The sequence below is a fragment of the Equus quagga genome, chromosome 22, assembly GCF_021613505.1.
Source record: "Equus quagga isolate Etosha38 chromosome 22, UCLA_HA_Equagga_1.0, whole genome shotgun sequence".
Lineage (NCBI taxonomy): Eukaryota > Metazoa > Chordata > Mammalia > Perissodactyla > Equidae > Equus > Equus quagga.
The window spans coordinates 4,963,134-4,990,443 of record NC_060288.1 but is presented as its reverse complement, the minus strand read 5'-3'; the positions used below and the strand labels follow the sequence as shown (position 1 = coordinate 4,990,443).

At 36.6% G+C, this 27,310-nt stretch overlaps 1 protein-coding gene across 1 annotated transcript in view; it reads right to left on the bottom strand.

Moving 5' to 3' along the window:
• The window catches only part of LOC124231814 (disintegrin and metalloproteinase domain-containing protein 18-like), a 255,941-nt gene that overhangs the window by 50,872 nt on the left and 177,759 nt on the right, over positions 1–27,310 (bottom strand). The window contains exons 13-14 of the mRNA XM_046648809.1: positions 24,484–24,589; positions 7,133–7,322 (exon numbers count right to left, since the gene is read on the bottom strand). Coding sequence (XP_046504765.1) covers positions 7,133–7,322; positions 24,484–24,589 — 296 coding nt within the window. The remainder of the gene's footprint in view (positions 1–7,132; positions 7,323–24,483; positions 24,590–27,310) is intronic.

Here is a 27,310-nt window from a genome sequence, read left to right as displayed (position 1 = left end):
AAAACTCTAACGAATCCACTAAAAAACTTTTAGAAATAATAAACGAATATATTCAAGTCGCAGGATATAAAACCAAGATACAAAAAAAGGTTGCATTTTCTATACATGAACCACAAAGTAGCAGAAAGAAAAATTAAGAATACACTCTCATTTAAAATTGCCACAAAAAATATAAAATACATAGGAATAAGCTAACCAAAGAGGTGAAAGATCTCTACACTAAAAATTATAAAACATTGTTGACAGAAATTAGAGAAGATGCAAAGAAATGGAAAGATATTCTGTGCTCTGGGACTGGAATAATTAACATCATTAAAATGTCCATACTTCCTAAAGCAATCTATAGATTTGATGCAATCTCTATCAAATTGCAAAAAAATTTTTCACAGAAATAGAACAAAGAAGCCTAAAATTTATATGGAGAAACACAAGACCCTGAATAGCCAAAGGATTTCTGAGAAAAAAGAACAAAGCCAGAGGTAGCACATTCCCTGATTTCAAAATATATTACAAAGCCATAGTAAACAAAACAGCATGGTACTGGCACAAAAACAGACACACAGATCAAGGGAACAGACTCGAGAGCCCAGAAATAAACCCACACTTTTAGGAACAGCTAATATTTGACAAGGGAACCAAGAGCATATGACAGAGAAAGGAGAGTCTCTTCAATAAATGGTGTTGGGAAAACAAGACAGCCACATGCAAAAGGATGACAGTAGACCATTATCTTAACACCATGCACAGAAATCAACTCAAAGTGGATTAAAGACTTGAATGTAAGATCTGAAACCATGAAACTTCTATGAGAAAACATAGGCAGTATGCTGTTTAACATTGGTCTTAGCAGCATATTTTCAAGTACCATGTCTGACCAGGCAAGGGAAACAAAAGAAAAAATGAACAAATGGGGCAACATCAAACAAAACAGCTTCTGCACAGCAAAGGAAACCATCAAGAAAATGAAAAGACATCCTAACAATTGGGAGAAAATATTTGCAAACCATATAGCAGATAAGGGGTTAATATCCAAAATGTACAAAAATCTCATACATCTCTACAACAAAAAAACAACCTAATTAAAAAATGGGCAAAAGATCTGAACAGGGATTTTTCCAAAGAAGATATATGGATGGCCAACAGGCATATGAAAAGATGTTCAACATCATTAGCTCTCAGGGAAATGCAAATCAAAACTAGAATGAGGTATCACCTCACTCCAGTCAGAATGGCTATGATTAATAAGACAGGAACCAACAAGAGTTGGAGACTATGTGCACAGAAGGGAATTGTACACTGCTGGTGAGAGTGCAAACTGGTGTAGTCACTATGGAAAGCAGTATGGAGTATCCTCAGAAAATTAAGAATAGATCTACCATATAATCCAACCTTCCACTCCTGGGTATTTATCCAAAGAACCTGAAAACACAAATGCCTAAAGATACATGCACCCCTATGTTCACTGCAGCATTATTCACAATAGCAAAGACTTGAAAGCAACCTAGGTGCCCATGAAGTGAATGGATAAAGAAGATGTGGTATATATACATAACAGAATACTACTCAACCATAAGAAATGCTGAAATCCAGCCATTTGTGAAAACATGGATGGACCTTGAGGGTATTATGCTAAGTGAAATAAGTCATGGGAGAAAGTCAAATACTGTATGATCTCACTCATAAGTAGAAGATAAAAACAACGACAAACAAACACATGGCAACACAGATTGGTTTGGCAGTTACCATAAGGGAAGTGGGGAGGGGAGAGGGTAAAAGGGGTGATCAGGCTCAGATGTGTATTGATGGACTATAAGTAGTTTTTGGGTGGTGAACATGATGCAATCTACACAGAATTCCAAATATATTACAATGTACATCTGAAAACTATATCATGTTATAATCCAATGTTACTGCAATAAAAAAATTTTTTTAATGGAAAAATGAAAAAAATTAAAAACAAAATGAGAACAAATAATGTATCATAAATAATTTTGGAAACATAAAAAACATACCATATATGACACTTTAATGACACCACCAACTTCTCATTAATATTGTATAGAAATGTTCTCAATATTTGTGATATTTTATTGTCATATTCTGAGTAGCACAAGAATTTTCCATATACAGACACAAGAGACAACAAAGGCATTTCAATAATACCTTAACTTTATATTACACTGTATACAAATATTGTAATTGAACATGCTAGACTTCATATCCTGGATTCCTGCAATCCACTTTGGAAGGCTAGTTGGATAAGAAATACTTCTATTAAAAAATAAGAATCTCAATTTTTTAAAAAAGAAATCAGTATCTTCCACATCCTGTGATAAAGCCACTCTTCGTTGCATTTCAGCACACTGCCCTTATATTGCTGGCTCACTATGTGTGTCAAGCAGAGTTATGGAAGAATACTTTTAATCAAATAATACACCACAAATGATGTACAATAACTAGTAGTTTTACAAAGAAATTTGTTCACACAGAGTTATGATTTTTATGCATTTTTAAGAGGAAAATATGAATCAAAAATATTGAGAGTCTGAAAATATTTTCCTTAAATGATCAATGCTATTATTTGTATGGGAGAAATTGTAGTCATTTAACAACAAAGAAAATAAGCAATAGCCATTTGAGAAGTGAAAAATAATACTTTAACCAAAATATCAATATATTTCACACATCCAAATATAATTTTCCTGCAATAATATAACACACATTGTTACCACTGTAACATTTCTCATCCAGCTTGGTTAAAAATGAGACCCAGTCATCAGTGGAATCTCGGAATAACAGAGGTGCTGAGCACTTTTAAGTCTCCTAGATTGTTATGATGAAAGTCTCTGGCAATTTTGAACAATTTTCCAAAATTCTCCAAAATTTAATCACTTGTGCTTCCAAATCGCTATCAGGCTACATTAGATAACATGGACTAAGGGAAAATTTACTATCTTCAGAAACTCTAGTTTTTCTTATAAATCTAGATAACTCAAATGCCACCAGTGAACTCCCACATATTGGTTTTTAGATGATTTGGATAAAATAGAACTATAATTCCAAAGAAAACATTGCATGGTCATATCAATAGACATAGAAAAAGCATCTGATAAAATTCAACACCTATTCACGATAAAAAACAAACAAACAAACAAACAACTCAGCAAACAAGGAATAGAAAACAACTTCCTTAAGTGGCTAAGGATCATCTTCAAAACATACAGTTAACATAATATTTGATGGTGGATGACTGAATGCTTTCCCCTAAGATCAGGAAGATGGCAAGGGTGTCCATTCTCACAACTCTTATTCAACATAAGATGTGAAATTCTAGCCAGTTCAATAAGGAAAGGAAAACAAATAAAAAACATAGACTATAAAGAAAAAAATATGATATGATTGTAAGCATCCAAAATCCTAAGAAATCTACAAAAAAGCTCTAGAACTAATAAAAGTTCAGCAAGCTTTCAGACACAAGTTCAACTCATAAAAATCACCTTTCTGTATACTAACAACAAACATGTGAAAAGGTGAAAATAAAAACACAACACCGTTATACCTACTCCAAAGTGAATAAAATGCTTAGATATAAATCTAACAAAAGATGTATGGGATCTATATCCTGAAAATTATAAAATGCTCATAAAAAATCAACGACTACCTAAATAATTGAAGAAGCTTACCATATCCAAGGATTGGAAGATTCAATATAGTAAAGATATCAGTTCTTTCCAAATTGAACTATACTTTTAACATAATCCTTATTAAAATTCCAGAAAAGTCTTTTTGTAGTCATACACAAGTTTACTCTAAAATTTATATAAAAAGATACCTAGAATAGCTAAAACAATTTTGAAAAAGGAAAATTCAATGGGAAGAATCACTCTGCCTGTTATTAAGGGTTACTACATTGTGAAGTAATCAAGAGAATATGGTATCAGTGGATGGATAGACATGTAAATCTATTTAACAGAGTAGACGATCTAAAAATATGCCCACAAAAACATACCTAATTTATTTTTGACAAAGGTACAAAAAAAGGAACCTCAACTTAAGCCTCACACCTTATAAAAGAGTTAACTTAAAATGGAATAAAGACTTAAATGTAAAACACAATATTATACATTTTTAGAAAAAAAATTAAAACATGGGATAATATCTCCATGACTCAGGGCTACATGAAGAGTTATTAAACTTGACACCAAAAGTATGATCTATAAAAGGAAAAGATGCTGTACTGGACACTAGAAAAATTTAAGAGCTTTTGCTCTGTGAAACTCTGTGAAGAAGATGAAAACACAAGCTACAGAATAGGAGAAAACTATTTGCAAACTTGAGTGTAGGATATATAAAAATTAAAAGTCAGCATTGAATAAAAGGCAATCCTATTAGAAAATTTGCAAAAGATGTGAGTAAACATTTCACTGAGGAGGATATATTGATAGTATACAAGCACTTGAAAAGATTTTGAATATAATTAGCCATTAGACAAATGCAAATTAAAAGCACCATATCAGTACATACATATCAAAATAGCAGAAAGCAAAAATAGTGATAGCACCAAATACTGGTGAGGATATGGAGAAACTTGATCCCTCCCCTGTTGCTGGTAGAAATGTAAAATGGTACAGCCATTCTGGCAAAGATTATAGCGGTTTATTACAAAACTAAATGTACTTATCATGTGAAGCACAAATTGTACTCTTAGGCATTTGTGTTAGGGAAATGAAACAACATGCATTGATTATCTCAGTTTCAGTGAGCCAGGAATTCTGGTCATAGCATAGGTTGGTCATTTGCTTCAGGATTCTCAAAAGGTTGCTATTAGAGTGTCAGCCAGTTTCAGCTGAAGGTGAAATCAGGCAGATCTCCTTCCAAACTTGTCACGTGGTTGTTGTTGGGTTGTTGGGTTAATGTCCTCACTTTCAAGGGCTGTTGGCTGGAAGCTATACTGAGTTCCTTCCCTTGTATTTCTCTCTTACATGACAGTTTGTTTCATCAAAGCAAGCAATCCAAAAATGTGAAAGGGTGAGAGAGAGTGCAAGGAAATGGGAAGATACCATCTTTTATAACCTGATGTCAGAGGTGACATTCTGTCACTTTTGCCCTACTCTACTTTTGAGAAGCAAGTCACTAGATCCATCCCTCCCAGAACAGCATGTAGGAGGATGTATTTTTAGAGGGGAGTGAATAAGAAAAGGTGAGATCATTGAGGTATATTTTAAAAGCAGATTATCACAGTCCATCCTCTGTCTTCTAATGTTATGTATGCAAACTACATTCATCCTCAAGGTCTTCAAGTCTCATCCAATTATAACATCTGTTCAAAGCCTATTGCTTCATATAAGTTAGCTCCAGCTGTGAATTAGGCCCCTGGATCTATTTCTTTGAGTACAGTTCCTTCATCTGTAGGTCTGTGAAACTGGCAAATTAAGTTATCTGTCCCCAACATCACCAAAATACAATAGTAGGACAGGCATAGACATTCCTATTCAAAATGGCAGGAAGATGGCACATAAAAGGAATCATTGGTCCATAGCAATTCTGAAATCCAGCAGGACAAACTTTGGGAGTTCCTTGGTTAGGTTTTGAGGCATGTGAATAATCATTCTTGGCTCTTGATTCTGCCCTTTCAGCTCTTGTTTTATCCTCAGTATTTTTTCCTTCTTTACAAAAGGTAGCATGTGTTAACAGCTGAGCAATTGCTTCAACCTGCTTCCTCCCAGGAGAATTTGGGGAGTTCGATAGCCTCTTTACACTTTATATTCTTTGTCTCTGTCATCCTTGCTGGTAGGGTGTCTGCTGATATTTCTCAAAAACTGTGTGGACCTCCTATGAATCTCTTCGGAGTTCATTCCATTATACAAAAGACACATTTACAAATCTCTTCAAAATAAGCTTTTCTCTACTTTGGACTTTTGCTGGGATGGCTGAAAGACAAAGCCCTAAAGCTTTTTAGAGGCTTCATTTTTTAATTTTTTCTTTAGGGGATCTGTGATGCATGCCCTTAATCTCTAAGGGGGACATTTGCATAACTGAATAACACTGTGATCCTTTGATGTTTTTGAGCCCTTAGTTAACATTTGTGCAGTTTCACTCCTGGCTTTATCTGTACACATTTTCCTGACTTTTCTTGAATCCATTTCTTAATTTTTTAGCATCTTTTTCTGTGTGATGAAGCTGAGAATTTTCAAAATTATCAGGTTATGGCTACTTTTTGTTTAAGAGTTCTCTCTTTTTAAATCTAATCTTATAAGTGACATCCCATAACTCTTGCCATATTCTATTCATTACAAGAAAGTCACTTTATCCAGCCCACTCACAAAGGAAGGGGATTACACAAGGAAGTGAATACCAGGAAGTGGGAACATTGAAACCATTTTAGAACCTGCCAACCACCACAAGAAAGTTTCCCAAGGGAATAGAATTGCAGATCCCAGGTATATGAATCGGCTAATTGATTCACCATTTCAAGGTTCTGTTTTATTTCTAATTCAGCAAGTAAGTGCTGAGTGCCATTTACATGCAAAACATCTGATCTCAGATGCCTTATATTTTCTTAAATGTGTGCACTCATACTTCCAGATCAACTAACTCAACCCCTGAACCATTTTTGTTCTCCCATTATTTTAGGGCTACATGAGTATAAATGCTCATATGTATGCAAATATGCATACATACACAGGCTTGTTCATCACTGCTTTCTTAGTACAGATTTCATGTATGGTTCTTACAAACTTCTCACACTTATATTTTGATTATATACATAAGCAGATGACTTAAGAAATATAAAGGCTCAATTATGTTTCTTTGTCAAGCAGGGAAAATTGAAAAGTCAAAACTAGAATTTTATGATTTAAAGCTGTTGGAATTCAAAAACCTAAAAAAATCACCTGTCAGTGCTTAAAACGCATACATATCTTCTCACACAAGAACTGATAACAGGTTAATCCAAAAAGCAATGCTATTGGATAAGTGAGGCTTAGTTTAATTAACTTTCAACATTGTAAGGCAAATAAGTGGCAGCACCAGGCTCAAATCCATTCAGTACAATTGTGATAGTCATCATGGAATGTGATATCTAATAATTACATACTTTAATACAGCTGAATATAAATGAAAGTTTTGTTACCATTTGTGCACCACACACAGTGCCATCAGCCACATAGACATAATCTCTTCCATCTGATCTCACTGAAGACCCAGTAGCTACGGATATGCATACATGCCCTGGTATATATGAATAAACTGCAGACTGAACAGCACTTTTATATGTATTCTTATCTGGCCAAACACAAGCTAATTTTCCACAGAGAACATCCCTGGAAATGGAAAGCAGAAAATCCCTTATCATCTTGTGTTTCAATGATAGCAAGTTTCAGATAATTATTATATTACATGGGTGGTAACATGAATGTTCAATTGATGGTATAAAACCAGAATAAATGCCAAAATAACACTATTTTATAGTTTTGCAGCAACTGAATGCAATTTAATTAATTGGCACTATAGCAGAATTGAAAACTATACACTGAACTCAAATGTCCAGACATGACTTCATTTCCTATTCCAGAACTCAGCTTTGTTGTCTAGTCTCCAGTTGTCTTAGAAGACTCATCATATTTTATCACATTCTTTGGGAAAATTCACCACCTGCTCCCACTTTGATATAGCTTAGCCAGTCTGATCATTCATTACCCAACATTTTCTGACAGTAGCTGATTGCATTTATTTACTCTTGGTGCATCTTTTGAGCCCCTTCTGATTATGCCCATTGTCCCTGCCATGGTCTCTAGTCAGTACATCTCTGTAGTGTATTTTGGCATTTGGCAAAATGACTCTTTTATTTTGATCCCAAGATTCTTCCAATAAGCTAATACTTCCAGAGATTAGGGAAATTTTAGATCCCCCTTATGCCACAAGTATAACAAAGATTATCCCATAAACAGTTTGTTTAGCCGTTTATAATCTATCATTGGGTAGAATATCAGCTTTTTTCTAAAAGGCTTACAATATTCTTAAACAATGACCTGGAAAATAATCTATGTCACCTCTTTCTCTTGGAATCACTCAAATCTATCAACTCTAATCCTCAATAGAAACAACCATTCTTAGCTATTGAGTATATGTCTGTTTAGCATGTCATTACTATTTCTCCAAAAGTCTCCCCTTAGGAAATTTCATCTACTTATCCTAGAAGACCATTTTTGGCTCTTTTAATATCACAGGGATTAGCTTGATGGCATCAAGAAGTGAACAGTGAAATGAGGTTTGGAGCCAAAACCTAAATCTCTTTCCAAGTTTTCTCCCCTCCAGTCTATTTTTTCTAGTTTCTCAGATCTAGATGTTTCTTTCGACTGTGGCTCCACTCTCTTTCTATAGAATATATCTTAAAACAGCTTTGCATGGTAAGTGTCTTTCCAATCTGGCTACGGAGTACAAACTCTTCCTCCAAAGTCTGTTCTCTCAAAATTTTCACATGTGGCTGAATTCTTAGAAGTGATTTTTCCTTTCTGAAAAGGGACCACAGTCTGCTTACAGCAAATGAATTGTGCTATAGAATTCTAGTCTCATATAGTGATTTTATTTCAAGAAAATTCATGTACTCTTATTATCTCAGATGAAGTTCAGATAAGTCACAGTTGCTGACTTTCATGGTCCCTTCCACTTTTCCTTTTCCTTCTCCCGTGGATAATCTTAGACCAAGGGCAGCAGATGTGCCTCTGGCCATCAGGGAGAGAGATTAAGTGTGGCTGGTTTACCACTGTCTCCTGCCTTTGTTGGCATCCCCTTAGCATAACTCAGTCTGCCTGATCACTGGTGCTCTATATTGGGTCTAACAAGGTGTAGCAGATTATACTTTGTCTTTTAATGATTATAAAGTTCTCCTCATGAGATCTCCCCTCATATGCATTCACTTTGTGATTTTAGACCTATTTCAATCCATTAGTCTTCCCGTGTTGAGGTATGTGGAAAATTCTGCATCCTTTACATGTCATACTTAATCCATAATAAACTCATGTGTAAAGGCATGTGGTGGAGGATACTGTCTTAATCCTACCCAACACCTTCGTCAGCCATTTATAATCTCCATAAAGGATCCAAGCTGTTTTTTAACTTTGCTGAGAGTGGTGATTACCCAAGGATTTTGCAATTTTTTCTGACTATGTCTCAGAAATTAAAGAAAGTCCTGCATCTCTCTGGATCACTTGACCTTATCTGGGTGTTTTCACATTCTCTTCCCACTCCCTTGGTTCTTGAATTTGGCTCTGTTACAATTTTTTAAACCACTTTAGGGTATAATCAACAACTGAAAAGCTGTTCATATTTAATGTATACAACTTGCTGAATGTGGGGATAAGTACACACTGGTGAAACCATCAACATCATCAAGGACATAAACATATCCATCACTTCTCAAACTTTCCTCCTGCCCCTTGTATTGTTATCATCATCATCATCATCATCATCATTGTTATTATTATTATTGCGGTAAGAACACAACACAAGATCTACCCTCTTAGCAAATTTTAAGTATACAACACCGTATTTTTAGCTATAGAACTAGGTTGTATACCAGATCTCCAGAACTTACTTATCTGCTACTATTTTTTCCACATTTATTGAAATATAATTGACAAATAAAATTGTAAGATATTTAAAATATAAAATGATGATTTGATATACATATATATTGTGAAAGAATCTCCCCATCAAGTTAACACATTCATCATTTCACATATTTATCTTTTTCTGTTTGTGAAAACATTTAAGTTCTACTCTTTTAGTAAATTTCAGTTATACAATACAGTGTTATCAAGTATAGTCACCATATTATACATTAGATCTTCAGACCTTATGTATCTCATAACTAAAAGTTTGTATCCTTTTACCAACCTCTCCACATTTCCCACTGGCAACCACTTTTCTACTCTCCATTTCTATGAGTTTGACTTTTTATTTTTTGCTTTAGATTCCACATATAAGTGATACATTTCAGTATTTTTCTTTTTCTGTCTAGCTTATTTCATTCAGCACGCTGTCCCCCAGGTTCATCGTGTTGTCACAAATGACAGAACTGCCTTCTTTTTTAAAGCTGAATAATATTCCGTTACATATATGCCACATTTTCTTGATCCATTCATTCGCTGATAGACACTTAGATTGTTTCCATACCTTGGCTATTATGAATAATGCTGCAATCTCTTCAAGATACTGATTTTATTTCCCTTGGATATATAGCTAGAAATAGGATTGGTGGATCATATGGTAGTTCTATTTTTAACTTCCTGACGAAACTCCATATTGTTATCTATAGCAGCTGTGCCAGTTTATACTCCCACAAAGAGTGTACAATGGTTCTCTTTCCTCCACATCCTCACCAGACTTTGATATCTATTGTCTTTTTGATAATAGCTATCTTAACAGGTGAGGTAATAGCTCGTTTTGGTTTTGATTTGCATTTCCGTGATGATTAGTAATGTTGCACATCTTTTCACATACTTGTTGGCCATTTGCATATCTTCTTTAGGAAAATGTTTATTCAGGTCCCTTGTCCATTTTTAAAAGGTTATTTGTTTGCTATTGAGTTGTAAGACTCCACTGTGTATTTTGGATGTTAACCCCTTATCAAATCCATGGTTTGCAAATATTTTCTCCCATTCCACAGGTTGCCTTTTCAGTTTGTGGATGGTTTCCTTTGCTGAGCAGAAGCTTTTTAGTTTGTTGTATTCCTATGTGTCTGTTTTTTTCCTTTGCTTTTTGTGCCAACCCCCAAAATCATTTCCAAGACCAATGTCAAGGAGTTTATTCCCTATGTTTTCTCCTAGGAGTTTTACAGTTTCATTTCTTACATTCAAGTCACTTTTCCATTTTGAGTTTATATGTATATGGTATAAAATAGAGGCCACGTTTTATTTTTTTCCTGTAGCAATCCAGTTTCCTTGACACCATTTATTGAGGAGACTATCCTTTCCCCATTGGATAATGCTAGCTCTTCGTCAAAAATTAATTCACCATGTATGCATGGGTTTGTTTCTAGATAGTCTATTCTATTCCATTGATATGTTTCTGTTTTTATGCCAATATTATACTCTTTTGGTTAGTACAGTTTTGTGATATAGTTTGAAATCAGGAAGTGTGATGTCTCCAGCTTGTTCTTCTTTCTCAGTATTGCTTTGGCTATTCTGGGTCTTTTATGGCTCCATACAATTTTAGAATAGTTTTTCTATTTCTGTGAAAAATGCCATTGGAATTTTGATAGGGATTGCATTGAATCTGTATATAGCTTTGTATAGTATGAACATTTTAACAATATTAATTCTTCAAATCCATTAGCAGAGAATATTTTTACATTTATTTGTGTTTTTCTTCAATATCTTTTATCAATATCTTATAGTTTTCAGTGTATACATCTTTCACTTCCTTGGTTAAATTTATTCCCAAGTATTTTATTCTTTTTGATGTTATTATTTTTTTATTGTCTGTCTTTTATTTTTTTTTAATTTTTCGGATGTACATCATATTTCGAATTCTGTGTACATTACATCATGTTCACCACCCGAAAACTAATTATAGTCCATCACCTCACATGTAAACCTAATCACCCTTTTTGCACTCCCCCCTCCCCCCTTCCCCAATGGTAACCATCAATCCAATCTCCAATGCTATGTGCGGTTTTTTTTTGGTCGTTTTTATCTTCTACTTATGAGTGAGATCATATGGTATTTGACTTCCTCCCTCTGACTTATTTCACTCAGCATAATACCCTCAAGGTCCATCCATGTTGTCACAAATGGCTGGATTTCGTCTTTTCTTATGGCTGAGTAGTAGTTCATCATGTATAAATACCAGATCTTCTTTATCCATTCATCCCTTGATGGGCAGCTAGGTTGTTTCCATGTCTTGGCTATTGTGTATAATGCTGCAATGAACATAGGGGTGCAAGTATCTTTATGCCTTTTGTTTTCAAGTTCTTTGGACAAATACACAGCAGTGGAATAGTGGGATCATATGGTAGATCTAGCCTTAATTTTCTGAGGATACTCCATACTGCTTTCCATAGTGGCTGCACCAGTTTGCACTGCCACCAGCAGTGAACAAGGGTTCCCTTCTCTCCACATCCTCTCCAACATTTGCTGTTTCCTGTCTTGTTAATTATAGCCATTCTGACTGGAGTGAGGTGATACTTCATTGTAGTTTTGATTTGCATTTCCCTGAGAGCTAATGATGTTGAGCATCTTTTCATATGCCTGTTGGCCATCTGTATATCTTCTTTGGAGAAATCTCTGTTCAGATCTTTTGCCCATTTTCTAGTTGGATTGTTGGTTTTTTTGTTGTTGAGCTGTTAGTTCTTTGTATATTTTGGATATTAACCCTTTATCTGATATATGATTTGCAAATATCTTCTCCCAATTGTTAGGATGTCTTTTCATTTTGTTGATGGTTTCCTTTGCTGTGCAGAAGCTTTTTAGTTTGATGTAGTCCCATTTGTTCATTTTTCCTTTTGTTTCCCTTGCCTGGTCAGACAAGAGACTTGAAAATATGCTGCTCAGACCGATGTCATAGAGCATACTGCCTGTGTTTTCTTCTAGAAGTCTCATGGTTTCGGGTCTTACATTCAAGTCTTTAGTCCATTTTGAGTTGATTTTTGTGCATGGTGAAAGGGAATGGTCTACTTTCATTCTTTTGCATGTGCCTGTCTGGTTTTCCCAGCACCATTTATTGAAGAGACTCTCCTTTCTCCATCGTATACTCTTGGCTCCCTTGTCAAATATTAGCTGTCCATATACTTGTGGGTTTACTTCTGGGTTCTCAATTCTGTTCCATTGATCTGTGTGTCTGTTTTTCTGCCAGTACCATGCTGTTTTGGTTACTATGGCTTTGTAGTATAATTTGAAATCAGGGAGTGTGATACCTCCAGCTTTGTTCTTTTTTCTCAGGAATCCTTGGCCTATTTGGGGTCTTTTGTTGTTCCATATAAATTTTAGGATTCTTTGGTCTATTTCTGTAAAAAATGTTGTTGGAACTTTGATAGAGATTGCGTTGAATCTATAGATTGCTTTAGGATGTATGGACATTTTAACGATGTTAACTCTTCCAATCCAAGAACACGGAATATCTTTCCATTTCTTTCAAGAATGTTTTATAGTTTTTGGTGTACAGATCTTTCACCTCTTTGGTTAAGTTTATTCCTAGGTATTTTTTTCTTTTTGTTGCAATTGTAAACGGGATTGTATTCTTAATTTCTCTTTCTGCTACTTCGTTGTTAGTGTATAGAAATGCAACCGATTTTTGTACATTGATTTTGTATCCTGCAACTTGACTGTATTCGTTTATTATTTCTAAAAGTCTTTTAGTGGACTCTTTAGGGTTTTCTAGATATAAAATCATGTCATCTGCAAAGAGTGACAGTTTCACTTCTTCTTTTCCAGTGTGGATCCCTTTGATTTCTTTTTCTTGCCTGATTGCTCTGGCTAGGACTTCCAATACAACGTTAAATAAGAGTGGTGACAGTGGTCATCCTTGTCTGGTTCCTGTTCTTAGAGGGATAGCTTTCAGTTTTTCTCCATTGAGAATGATATTTGCTGAGGATTTGTCATATATGGCCTTTTCTATGTTGCAATATTTTCCTTCTATACCCATTTTATTTAGATTTTTTATCATAAAGGGATGCTGTATCTTGTCAAATGCTTTCTCTGCATCTATTGAGAAGACCATGTGATTTTTGTTCTTCATTTTGTTAATGTGGTGTATCACATTGATAGATTTGAGGATGTTGAACCATCCCTGCATTCCTGGAATGAAACCCACTTGATCATGATGTATGAATTTTTTAATGTATTGTTGTATTAAAATTGCTAGTATTTTGCTGAGGATTTTTGCATTGATGTTCATCAGTGATATTGGCCTGTAATTTTCTTTTTTTGTGTTGTCCTTGTCTGGTTTTGGCATCAGAATAATGTTGGCTTTGTAAAAGGAGTTAGGAAGCCTCCCCTCCTTTCAATTTTTTGGAAGAGTTTGAGAAGGATAGGTATGAAGTCTTCTTTGAATGTTTGGTAGAATTCACCAGGGAAGCCATCTGGTCCTGGACTTTTATTTTTTGGGAGGTTGTTGATTGCTGTTTCGATCTCCTTTCTGGTGATCGGTCTATTCAAATTTTCTACATCTTCTTGGTCCAGTTTTGGAAGTTTGTATGTTTCTAAGAATTTCTCCATTTCTTCTAGATTATCCAATTTTGGCATATAGCTTTTCATAGTATTCTCTTAGTATCTTTTGTATTTCTGAGGTGGCTGTTGTAATCTCTCCTCTTTCATTTCTGATTTTATTTATTTGAGCCTTTTCTCTTTTTTTCTTGGTGAGTCTGGCTAAGGATTTGTCAATTTCGTTTATCTTTTTGAAGAACCAGCTGTTGGTTTCATTAATTTTTTCCATTTTTTTTTAGTCTCCGCTTCATTGATTTCTGCTCTGATTTTTATTATTTCCTTCCTTCTGCTGATTTCGGGCTTGGTTTGTTGTTCTTTTTCCAGTACCGTTAGGCGCCCTTTTAGTTTTCTATTTGGGATTTTTATTCTTTGTTGAGGTAGGCCTGAATTGCTATAAACTTCCCTCATAGAATAGCTTTTGCTGTATCCCTCAGATTTTGGCATGTCGTCTTTTCATTTTCATTTGTCTCCAGAAATTTTTTTATTTCTTCTTTGATTTCTTCATTGACCCAATCAATTTTCAGTAGCATTTTGTTCTGTCTCCACATTTTTGTGGCTTTTCTGGTTTTCTTTCTTAGTTGATTTCCAGTTTCATACCTTTGTGGTCAGAAAAGATAGATGGTATTATTTCGATCTTCTTAAATTTATTGAGACTTGTTTTGTGGCCTAATATGTGATCAATTCTGGAGAATGTTCCATGGGCATTTGAAAAGAATGTGTATACTGTGGGTTTTGGATGGAGTGTTCTGTATATATCTACTAAGTCCATCTGGTCTAATGTGTCCTTTAAGGCCAGTGTTTCCATATTGATCTTCTGTTTGGATGATCTATCCATTGGTGTAATTGGAGTGTTAAAGTCCCCTACTATTATTGTGTGACTGTCTATTTCTCCTCTTACGTCTGCTAATAATTGCTTTATATATTTAGGTGCTTCTATGTTGGGTGCATAGATATTTATAAGTGTTATATCTTCTTGTTGGATTGTTCCCTTTATCATTATGTAGTGACTGTCTTTGTCTCTTATTACAGTTTTGATTTAAAGTCTATTTTGTCTGATATAAGTATTGCTACCCCCGCTTTCTTTTCTTTTCCATTTGCATGGAATATCTTTTTCCATCCTTTCACTTTCAGTTTGTGAGTGTCTGTAGGTCTGAAGTGTGTCTCTTGTATGCAGCATATAAATAGGTCTTGTTTTTTTATCCAATTGGTCACCCTATGGCATTTCATTGGAGCATTTAGTCCATTGACATTTAAAGTAGATATAGATAAATATGTATTTATTGCCATTTTGTCACTTTTTTTTCTGGGTGTTTTAGTGGTTCTTCTCTGTTCCTTTCTTTTTCTCTTGCTCTCTTCCCTCGTGATTTGATGGCTATCTTTAGTAATATGTTTGATTTCTTTTGTCTTACTTTTTTTCCTGCTTGTTATAGGTTTCTGATTTGTGGTTACCATGAGGATCCTATTTAATATACCATGCATATAACAGTTTATATTGAGTAGAAAGACTCTTTAGCTTGACCTATTTCTAAAAGTTGTACTTTTTCACTTTTTCATGGTGATTTTAGTACGTGTCTTTTACTCTTCATATTATTTTCACAGGTAGTTGATCTGCTGCCTTTACTCTATTTTTACCTTACAAGTGATTTTCCTGCCTTTTTTTGTCAGCATTTCTGGCAGAACTGGTTTCTTGGTGATAAAGTCCTTTAATCTTTGCTTGTCTGGGAAGCTCTTTATCTCTCCTTCCATTCTGAATGACAACCTTGATGGATAGACTATTCTTGGCTGTAGGTTTTTTCCTTTTAGCACTTTAAGTATGTCATGCCATTCTCTTCTCGCCTGTAGGGTCTCAACTGAGAAGTCCACTGACAGCCTGATGGGCTTCCCTTTATATGTCACTTGTGGCCTTTCTCTTGCTGCTTTTAGGATTCTCTCTTTGTGTTTAATTTTGGACATTTTGATTATAATATGTCTTTGTATAGGCCTCTTTGGGCTTCTCTTGTTTGGAGCTCTCTGTGCTTCCTGAACTTGGATGTCTGTTTCCTTCCTCAGGTTAGGAAAATTTTCATCTATTATTTCTACAAATAAATTTTCTGCCCCTTTGTCTCTCTCTTCTCATCCTGGGATGCCTATAATCCAAATGTTATCATGCTTGATATTTTCCCAGAGTTCCCTTGCACTGTTCTCATACTGTCTAATTCTTTTTTCTCTTTTCTGTTCTGCTTGGGTGATTTCCTCTAGTCTTTCATCTAGCTCGCTGATCCGTTCTTCTGCTTCCTCTACTCTGCTATTGAGTCCCTCTAGTGAATTTCTCATTTCGAGTATTGTATTCTTCATTTCTGATTTTTTTAATATCTTCCAGTTCTTTGCTGATGTGCTCACTGTGTTCATCCATTCTTCTCCGCATATCTGTGAGCATCCTCATGATATTTTGTTTGAATTCTTTGTCGAGTAGGTCGCTAGTTTCTGTTTCATTTAGTCCTTTTTCTGGGGTTTTGTCCTGTTCCCTTGCTTGGAAAATATTCCTTTGCCTCTTCATTATGCCTCTTTCTCGGTGCTATTTTCTTTGTTTTAGGTGAGTCGGCTATGTCTCCTGAGCTTGGAGAAGTGGCCTTATGTATGAGATGCCTTATGAGGCCCAGCAGTGTGCTTCCCTCTCCTCACCAGTCCATAAGAACCAGGAGTGACCCCTTTGTGGGCTACTTGTGTCCTTCTGCTGTGGCAGGGTTGCTTCCACTGCAGGTACCCAGGGAGTCTGATCTTTCCTTCCTTGGCCAGCTGTTTGTAAATCTGGTTTGGGGAGCCTCAGCTCTGTTGGTTACAAAGTCTATCAGCACACCCTTATTGCAGTTGTCCTCTTAATTGTGTTGGTAGGCTGTGTTGTAGTTGGTTGCTAGGCACAGGGGCTTACAGTTGTGATAGGCCTCAGGCCAACAAGGCAGTTGTCAGTTCTGTTAGGAGTGCAGCTTAGTGGGGTAGCCCTGGGCATGGGGGCACTCAATTGTTTCAGGCTTTGGAAGGTGGGGTGATCCTTTTTATGGCTATTTTTGAAGCACAAGTCCTCTGCCGCTGTTAAGCCTCACCCCCCACAGGACCACATACACCATCAACACAGTCCTGGTCCGTGCATTCTTCTCAACCCCCTGGAGTGTACCCCAATGCCACACTGCAGAGGACACTACCTCTTCCCAAATGCCCCCCACAGTTCACCTGCTCCTCACACAGGCCCTGCCCCCCCAGAGGCAGACACCCTTGGCTGCCTGTAGAGGATCAAGGCACCCAGTCAATGCAGGCTGAAAAGTAGCCTGAGGGCTTGCTGTTAGGTGGGGGCAGTCCCTAGGGCGGGTTGCCTGCCCTGGCTTGACTGGATTAAATCTGTGCTCTAGTGGGTGTGGCAGACCCCTGGGCTAACAGGCCAAGAGATGAACCTCAGTGGCCGCCACTGGGGTCCATGTCAGCATGCCCAGACCAGCTCAGAAAAATGGCCCCTACCAATGTCTCAGTCTCCAGAGAGGTCCCTCCTCTCACCAAGATGCCCCCAGAACCCACCAGGTGAGTCTCATTTCACCAAAGGACTGTCAACCACCTCTCTGGTGATTTTAGGTTGTTGTAGTGAATAAGTTTGTGTGTGGGCCCTTTAAGACCCAGGTCTTTTTGGCTTTCAGGCAATAGCTTTTCTGTGGGTGTCCTCACTACAGTTAATAGCCAGCAAAGCCAGACAGTAAGCCTCCCCCCGTCTCAGTTGGGCTGAGTCCCAAGGATGCTTATAGCAGTATCACCCCCACTCCAGACCTCACTTCTCCAGGGAGGGCTGAGTACCTTAGGATGGCTCCCCCCCTGGCCAGCTGGGAAGTCCGCTGCTCCCAAACCTGGTTTTTTTCTTCTCCAGCAGGAATTTCTGCCTCTTCTGCCTTCCTTAGGACTGTCTCTTGTCATGGGGGTTCTTTTCATCCAGTTTTAAGTTTTCAATCCTGGGTAATTCTTCCAAAAATTGTTGTAACCTGGTTGTGTTCATGGGAGGAGGTGAGTTCAATGTCTGCTCACAGTGCCATCTTGAGGAGATGTCCCTTTTTGATGTTATTGTAAGTTGGATTGTTTTATTAATTTTTCTTTCCAATAGTTCATTGTTAATGTGCAGTAATTCTACTCATTTTTGTATACTGAAATTGTATTCTGCAACTTGACTGAATTTTTTCACTAGTTCTAACAGTTTTTGGTAGAGTCTCTAGGGTTTTTCACATATAAGATCATATCATCTGCAACAAAGACAGTTTTACTTCTTTCTTTCTGATTTGGATGCCTTTTATTTCTTTTTCTTATCTAATTGCTGTGGCTGGGTCTTGCAGTGTTATATTGAATAGAAGTGACAAGAGAAGGCATCCTTTTCTTGCTCTTGTTCTTAGAGGAAAAACTTTCAGTTGTTACCATTAAATATGATGTTAGCTGTGTTTTGTCATATATGACCTTTATTATGTTAAGATACTTCTCTACTAATATGTTGAGAGTTTTTATAGTGAAAGGATGTTGGATTTTGTCAAGTGTTTCTTGAGCACCTATTGAGATTCTGTGTATGGTGTTTATCCTTCATTTCGATTGATTTGCAGATGTTGAACCATCCCTCATCCTTGTAATAAATACCACATCATCACGGTATATGATCCTTTTAACATACTGTTGCATTCAGTTTGCTAATATTTTGTTGAGGATTTTTGCATCTATGTTCATCAAGGATGATGGCTTGTTATTTGTCTTTTTGTAATGTCCTTACCTGGCATTGGTATTAGGGTAATGTTAGCCTTGTAAAATGAGTTTGGAAGTGTTCTCTCCTCTTCTAATTTTTGTAAGATTTTCAGAAAGATTGTTATTAATTCTTCTTTAAATATTTGGTAGAATTCACCAGTGATGCCATGTGGTCTTGGACTTCTGTTTGTTGAGAGGTTTTTGATTACTCATTTAATCTCCTTATTTGTTATTGGTCTGTTCAGATTTTCTATTTCTTCATGACTCAGTCCTGGTAGATTGCATGTTTCTAGGTATTTATACATTTCTTCTAATTTATCCAATTTGTTGGTATATAAATTTTCATAGTTACTTCTTATGATCCTTTGTATCTCTCTGATATAAGTTATAATGTCTCCTCTTTCATTTCTGACTATAGCTATTTGAGTCCATCTCGTTTTTCTTGGTAAGTTTAGCTAAAAGTTTGTCAATTTTTTCTTTTCAAAACACCAACTCAGTTTCATTGATCTTTTCTTTTGTCTTTTTAGTCTCAATTTCATTTATTTCCACTCTATGTTATTTCCTTCCTTATACTAATGTTATGCTCAGTTTATTCTTTCTTTCCTAGTCCTTGAGGTGTAAATTAGGTTGTTTATTTGAAATATTTCTTCTTTTTTTTTTTTAAAGATTTTATTTTTTCCTTTTTCTCCCCAAAGCCCCCAGTACATAGTTGTATATTCTTCGTTGTGGGTTCTTCTAGTTGTGGTATGTGGGACGCTGCCTCAGCGTGGTTTGATGAGCAGCGCCATGTCCACGCCCAGGATTCGAACCAATGAAACACTGGGCCGCCTGCAGCGGAGCGCGTGAACTTAACCGCTCGGCCATGGGGCCAGCCCCTATTTCTTCTTTTTAATATAGGAATTTATCACTATAAACTCTCCTTTTAGAACCATTTTTGCTAAATCAAAAGTTTTGGTATGTATCCATTTTGGTATGGTATCCATTTTCATTTGTTTCAAGATATTTTTTGATTTCTCTTCTTATTTCTTCTATGACCCATTGATTGTTTGGTAGCATATTGATTAATCTCAAAATATTTGTAAATTTTCCAATTTTCTTGTAGTTGATTTCTAGTTTCATATCATAATGGTTTGAAAAGATGCTTGATATGACTTTGGTCTTCTTAAATTTACTAAGACTTGTTTTGTGGCCTACGATATGATCTCCTGGAGAATGTTCCATGTGCTCTTGAGAAGAATGTGTTCTGTTGTTATTGGATGGGATGTTTCATAAATGTCTGTTAAGTCCATCTGGTCTTAACTCATAGTTTAAGGCCAATGTCTTCTTATTGATTTTCTGTCTGGATGATCTATCCATTGTTGAAAGTAGGGAATTAAAGTCACTTATCATTATTTATTGCTGTATGTTTCTCCTTTCATATCTGTTTATATGTTTTCTTTATATACTTTGGTGCTCTTAAGTTGGTACATAAATATTTACTCATGTTATATTCCTTAATTTGACCTTATTATCATTATATAATGATCTTCTTTGTCTCTCTTTACAGTCTATGGCTTAAAATCTGTTTTGTCTCATATAAGCATAGCTGCCTGTGCTTTCTTTTGATTCCCATTTACATATTTGCACTGTCTTTTTCCTTCCCTCACTTTACATGTGTTGTAAAGCTGAAATGAGCCTCTTTTAGGCAGCATATAGTTGAGTCTCGTTTTATTATCCATCCAGCCACTCTATATCTGTTGATTTGAGAATATAGAACACTTACATTTAAAGTAATTTTTGATAAGTATAGACTTAATATTGCAATTGTGTTAATTGTTTCTTGGCTGGTTGTCATTCCTTTGTTCCTTTTCCTCTGTTGCTATCATCTTTTGAAATTTGATGATTTTCTGTAGTGTCATGCTTTGATTCCATTCTCTTTATCTTTTTTGTATCTATGTTAAGTTTTGCTTTGCATTTACAATGAGGCTTACATAAAACATCTTATATTTACACAATCTAAATTAAGTTAACAATGTAACTTTGAACACAAAGCTCTACATTTTTACACTCCCCTCACACATTTATGTTTTTGATGCCACAAGTTACAATTTTTTACATTGTGTATCAACTAACACATTATTGTAGTTAATAGTCATTTTTAATACTTTTGTCTTTTAATCTTCATACTGGAGTTATAAATGATTTTCCTACCACCCTCACAACGTTAGAGTATTCTGAATTTAACTATATTTTTACTATTTGCAGTGGGTTTTATAATTTCGTATGTTTTCCTGTTTCTAATTAGCATCCATTCATTTCAGCTTGGAGAACTCCCTTTAACATTTTTCATAAGGCAAGTCTAATGGTGATGAATTCTTCAGCTTTTGCTCGTCTGGAAAACTCTTTATCTGTCCTTAAATTTTGAAGGATAAGTTTGCTAGGTATAGTATTCTTGGTTGGCAGTTTTTCTCTTTCAGCACTTTGAATATATCATCCCACTCCCCTCTGGCCTGCAAAGTTTCTGCTGAAAAACCTACTGATACTTTTATGGGGGTTCTCTTGTACATAACAAGTTGCTTTTCTCTTGTTGCTTTTAGGATTCTCTCCTTGTCTTTAACCGTTGACAATTTAATTTTAATGTGATTTGGTTTGGATGACTTTGGATTCATCTTATTTGCTTCTCCCTGGGCTTCCTGGATATGGATGTCAGTTTCTTTCTCTAGGTTAGGGAAGTTTTCAGGCATTATTTCTTTGAATAACTTTTCTTACCTTTTCTCTCTCTCTTCTCATTCTAGTACACCTATAATGCATATACTGCTATGTTTGATGGTGTTCCATAAGTCCCTTAAACTGTCTTCACTCTTCATCTTTCGTATCTTGCTTTCTGATTGGATGAATTTTACTGCCCCGTCTCCTAATTCATTATCCTTTCTTCCTGTTGAGCTAGTTTGCTATTGAACAGCTCTGTTGAATTTTTCAGTTCAGTTATTGTATTCTTGTATACTTTGTAATTTCTGTTTGGAACTTTCTATATTTTCTATCGCTCAGTTGAAATTCTCAATTTGTTTGTGCATTGCTCGCCTAACCTCAGTAAACATCTTTATGACCGTTATTTTTATCTCTCTATCAAGTAAATCACTTATCTCCACTTCATTAAGATCTCTTTCTGGAGATAGCTTATTTCGTTTGGGACATATTCCTATATTTCTTCATTTTCCTTGATTTCTGTCTTGGTTTTTGTACATTAGATAAAAGAGCCACCTCTCCCAGTCTTGACAGAGTGGGCTCATTTAGCAGGCAAACCTTATCAATCAGCCTGGCCTGAGTTCCAGTTTGCCTCTGAAACTTTGTGATTGTCCCAGATGCCTTATTTGTTATTGGTTGCTCCCAGTAGTTGAGTGTGTGCCAAGATCCATCAGTGTTCCAAAGGGGAGGATTGCATTCAGCCCCTAGAAGTTGTCTGATTGGAACCAGAATCCTCAGGCAGCAGCTGGGAGATGGGCATTTTTGCCTGCTTCCTCTGAGCTGGGCCTGGGTGTATAGCCGCAGGGTGGGGATGGAAGGATACTTCTGTGTCTGTTAAGAAATTCTTTTTTGCTACAGTCTGGTAGGACTAATGAATGGAAGTCCCATTAGCTATTAGATCCAGGTGGCTTGGGAACCTGTTCCTTGGGTAGCAGCTGAAAAAGCTATGGTACAAACATATATAAGCTCCTTTCAGGAGATACTGATGACTTGAAGCAGGTTATGGAGAGACAGTGAGGGGAAAAAGCTGATGGCTTCCCAGGTCACTTGGAAGCATTAAAGCCAGCCCCTAGATGCATTCTAAATTAGAAGGCTGATCCTCGTCAAGAACTTTTAAAGTATGCATATGGATCCCTTTCAGGGAAAGCCTGGGAGATAGGTATTTTAGTCTGCTCCCTATATGCTGAGCTTTAGGGGGATCGCCATTTAAGAGCTCCTTCTGTGTTTGCTGCAGACCTGTGGGACATGTGAATGGAAGTCCCTGTGACTATCAGAGCCAGGTGGTCTGAGGACCTGTTCCTTGGGCAGCAGTGCAAAAGCTGGAGCACAGACATGTGTGCAAGTTCCTTGCAGGGAGATACTGATGAGTTAGAGTAGACTACAAGGAAATGAGGGGGAAGGTGTCCACCACTTTCCTGAGTCCCTGGGGAGAGTTACAGTCAGTCTCCAGATGTGTGCTAAATTAGAAGCCTGACCCTCAGGTGGCAGTTTTCTAAGTATGCAGATGGACCCCTTTCATGGAAAGACTGAAAGGTAGGTGTTTTGCCTCCTCCTTCTACAGTGAGTCCTGGGGGATATCCACAGCATGTGCTTACACTCCCATTAATACTCATTCCTTTATTTGCTATAGTCTTGTGGGTCTCGTGGATGCAAGCCTCACTGGGTTTCAGAACTAGGTGTTTTGTGATCCTGTCCCTCAAGTGGATGTCTTAAACATTGGGGCACTAAATGTGGGGTCTAAACTCTTTTCTCCTCAAGGAGAAGCTGGGAGTTTCCTCCTAATTGTATGGTGCTGTGCCAGGGGGTGGGGTTTATGGTATAGAGTGTGTATCTACCTGTTTCAGTATGGTTATTTTCTCATTTACCTAATGTGCAGGAGTTGCTCAGCTATTTTCTGGATTTTGTTCAGAGATAATTGCCCCATGTGTACCTGAACATTCAGCATGTCTGTGGGAGGATGAGAATTCAGGAGCCTCCTATGTTGTCATCTTGGTCAACCTCCTACCTGTTACGATTTTTGTGATTCTTTTAATTTCAATATTCCCTTTGAAATTCAAGAAGCATTTGTTACAGGATCAGCACTTCCTTTATTCAGTTTTATGAATCCTTTTATTTATGGCTTATAGTAAAACAATATTCTAGCACTCCAAATTTAGCTATTGACAGGTACTGCCATGCTTTGCATATCATTGTTTTGGAAACAAACAACAAAAATGAAAAGGAAAACTTTGCTCCTCTTGACAATCCTACATCTTAAAAATCAAAGCACTTTCTTTAGGATTATTATAATTTATCAACTTAATAAAAAACTCAATAGTAGAGGCCAGCCCCATGGCATAGTGGTTAAGTTCAGCACATGACACTTTGGTGGCCTGCGTTCAGTTCCCTGGTGCAGAGCCACACCACTCAAAAATGGCCATGCTGTGGCAATGACCCACATAAAAATAGAGGAAGATTGGCAATGAATATTAGCTCATAGTGAATCTTCCTCAGCAAAAAAAAAAAAAAAAAGAAAAAAGAGAAAAAAAACCCCTCAATTTTAATTCTCAATATAAAGCATAAGTTTCTAATTGGGGAAAGTTTATGCCCATTCCTACTTCTGGAAATAAACATCAGTTTTCTTTCAGTTTAGTCTCATTATTAGAACATAAGGGGAGAAATGAAGACACAGAAGCTGAACTGCATAGAGGGAAAATACATACACTGCTATTTGAAAATATTCTAACATACAATTTACTGTCCATTATTATTTAGCATCTCTTGACTAGAAATATATAATTTTTATGACTCAATGAAACAATCATTTCTGTATACATACTTCTGTTCACAAGGTAATGGTTGTGAATTTTTAAAACCACTGTTTCCAAATCTATCACGCAGAGAATTAATTTCTTCAAAACAGGCAAATGGAGCACCTTGAGCACCTTAAAATGCAAATACATCTGTTAAATTATTATTCTTAGTAAAAATTAAAATTTTTATCCATAAAAGCTAATGACACTCTTATTGCATAAACAAAAATGTCATGATCTTGATCATGTTTTTTTTTCTGTGTGTACCTTGTCAATACAAGTAGAAAGAGACTATTGTTTAACAGAAAACAGAAAAAGATTATATCTATTGTAGTAAATTATATTACTGTTAAAAACGATTTGCTGGGGGCTGGCCCAGTGGCGCAGCAGTTAAGTGTGCACATTCTGCTTCAGCAGCCCAGGGTTTGCCAGTTTGGATCCTGGGTGTGGACATGACACTGCTTGACAAGCCATGATGTGGCAGGCGTCCCACATATAAAAACGTAGAGGAACATGGGCGTGGATGTTAGCTCAGGGCCAGTCTTCCTCAGCAAAAGGAGGAGGATTGGTGGCAGTTAGCTCAGGGCTAATCTTCCTAAAAAAAAAATTGCTACCCCTCCTTGTGGTACCCCTCTCATCAGAACATATTGATTCTGCTACCCCTCTCATCAGCACATTCCCTATGGCCTTGGACCTTCCAGTTGGGAATTATTTGGCCTTACATACATAGTATGTGCATTACAGTATATCTACTTCCCTGAGTCTTTTCTTCCTTTCCTCCAATATCTGTTACGGCAATTCTGTCATTTAAACCTCCCTTAGAGTAGGCCATCATGTTTTTTCCCACGCTTCTGGAAACAATCCCAGTGGAAATTTTTACTATCTTGTAGGATCCTTGCCATGATGTTAAATCCTATATCTTTGGAGAGTGCCCCCAAAACAATAAGCTCTTTCCTGCTAATCTTATATTCTATCCAGTTATGATCAAGCATGCTCACAATCCAGTTCCATGTTTGCTCCCTTGATTCTGGTAGTAAATGCTAGCTAGGACGTACAGCGCCATTTGGGTAAACTTCTTTTATTCCCTTAAAAGTTACAGCATCTCCTTTCTGTGCTTTAACTGTATTTTCAGCTAGTGCCCAGGAGGGGTAGTGGGAAGATCCTAATGGGGACACAATTTATATTATGAGTTACAGGCTCCTGCATTATCTTCAAGCAAGGGTAACATACTTATGCCATTCTTAATTGGGAGCAGTTGGTGGTGTGACAGGACAGGTCTGTACCATTCTATAGATTCAGAAGTTTCAGAAAAGCCTACAGACTCAAAATTTGGGGGTGGGGGTACATATTTTCAACTGTTCCTATCCTGAGTACAAGCCTTGCTCTTTTCCCAGCCAGAACCTTAACCCTGGCAAAACAGACTTGATTGAGAATGTAACCTTCTCTGGTGTTCCTTCAACTTGATAATTAAGGCCTCATCTTTCTCTAATTTCCTATTTCAAGAGATGAAAGCCTCTTTATAAGTTAAAGTGGAGTGGGGTCATTCCAGCTCATACTTTGATTTCAAATGCACACCTCTTTGTTATCTTTTCCTAGATTTCAATGCTCCTTAGTAATTGCCATCCAATCCCACATCCTTATAGTTTCTACTTCCTCTGTACATTTCAATTGTATCAGTTAATGCATTCTCTTTCACTAGTATACCATCCCAGTTCACTCAGTGAGTGTATTATCAATTTTACCAGTGATAGGGTGCTTATTGACAGACTGGCAGCAAGTGATTTAGTTCTGAAAATTTAGCTTATAGGTTGTTTTTTCACACCATTCTCAGTACCAACTCTTAGCAGTTGGAGCCTCTAGAAGCCAGCATCTAGATGAAGTATGACATGCAAGCTATTTATTAGTGATCAGAATATCCAGAAGTGAGAACGAAGAAGCAGGAGGGAGCAGAGAAGTTAAACTGAGACAGAAACTCAACAAAGACTTGACCAACCCCATGAGTGGCTGTGGAGCAGAAATATCCTGCCACAGTATAAACTGTGCCTGATTGGGCCAAAATGGGCAGGCGTTTATAATCCACTTCAATTAATCATTGGATATATGCTGCCCTGGGAAGGGTGTGCCCTTGGGTGAGATATCTCCATGTGGTTGAGACGAATTCTGAAGGAGTGAGCTGACAGGTGGAGACTATCTGATGACAGCTGGAAGTATTTTCCTTGTCTGCTACACCTCATTTTTCTTTCAGCATTCTATTTTCTTTCCACTAACTGCACTTATAACAATTACAGGTTTTATATTTCTTTTGTGTTTATGTATTTACTGTCTTTGTGTCTTGATCATAAGCTCCTTGAGTACAATAACGATGTGACTGTGTCTATCTTGTTGAATAGTATCAGATCTGCGCACATACACACTCAGCATATAGTTTTTAATGGACAAATATGATTAATCTGATTAAACTTCTACAGTTGCTTTAAAAGTTTAAATATACTTAGAGAAATAATGCAAAATTTAAGCAACTATTTGTTAATTCATATGTCTCATGTAGTAAACCACCATAAAAACAGCCTTTTGCCCTATAGTTTTGGGGTAACATAAGAACAAGAAAAAAAACACCTGCTCCAGAGCCAAATAAATAAATAAAAGAGGAATGAATGAATGAATGAATGACCTGAATCAAAAGATCAAATTTTCACCCATCTGGTTCTGTAGGGATACTAGAGCATATATTACAGGAGATTAAGTCTTACCTAAATATCTTTGTTTTAATTAGAACTCAAAAGGATGTCAAATGTCAAGTATCTCAATTCTGGGACAAAGATTTACTTAATTAAAAAAAGATGTATGTCCTAG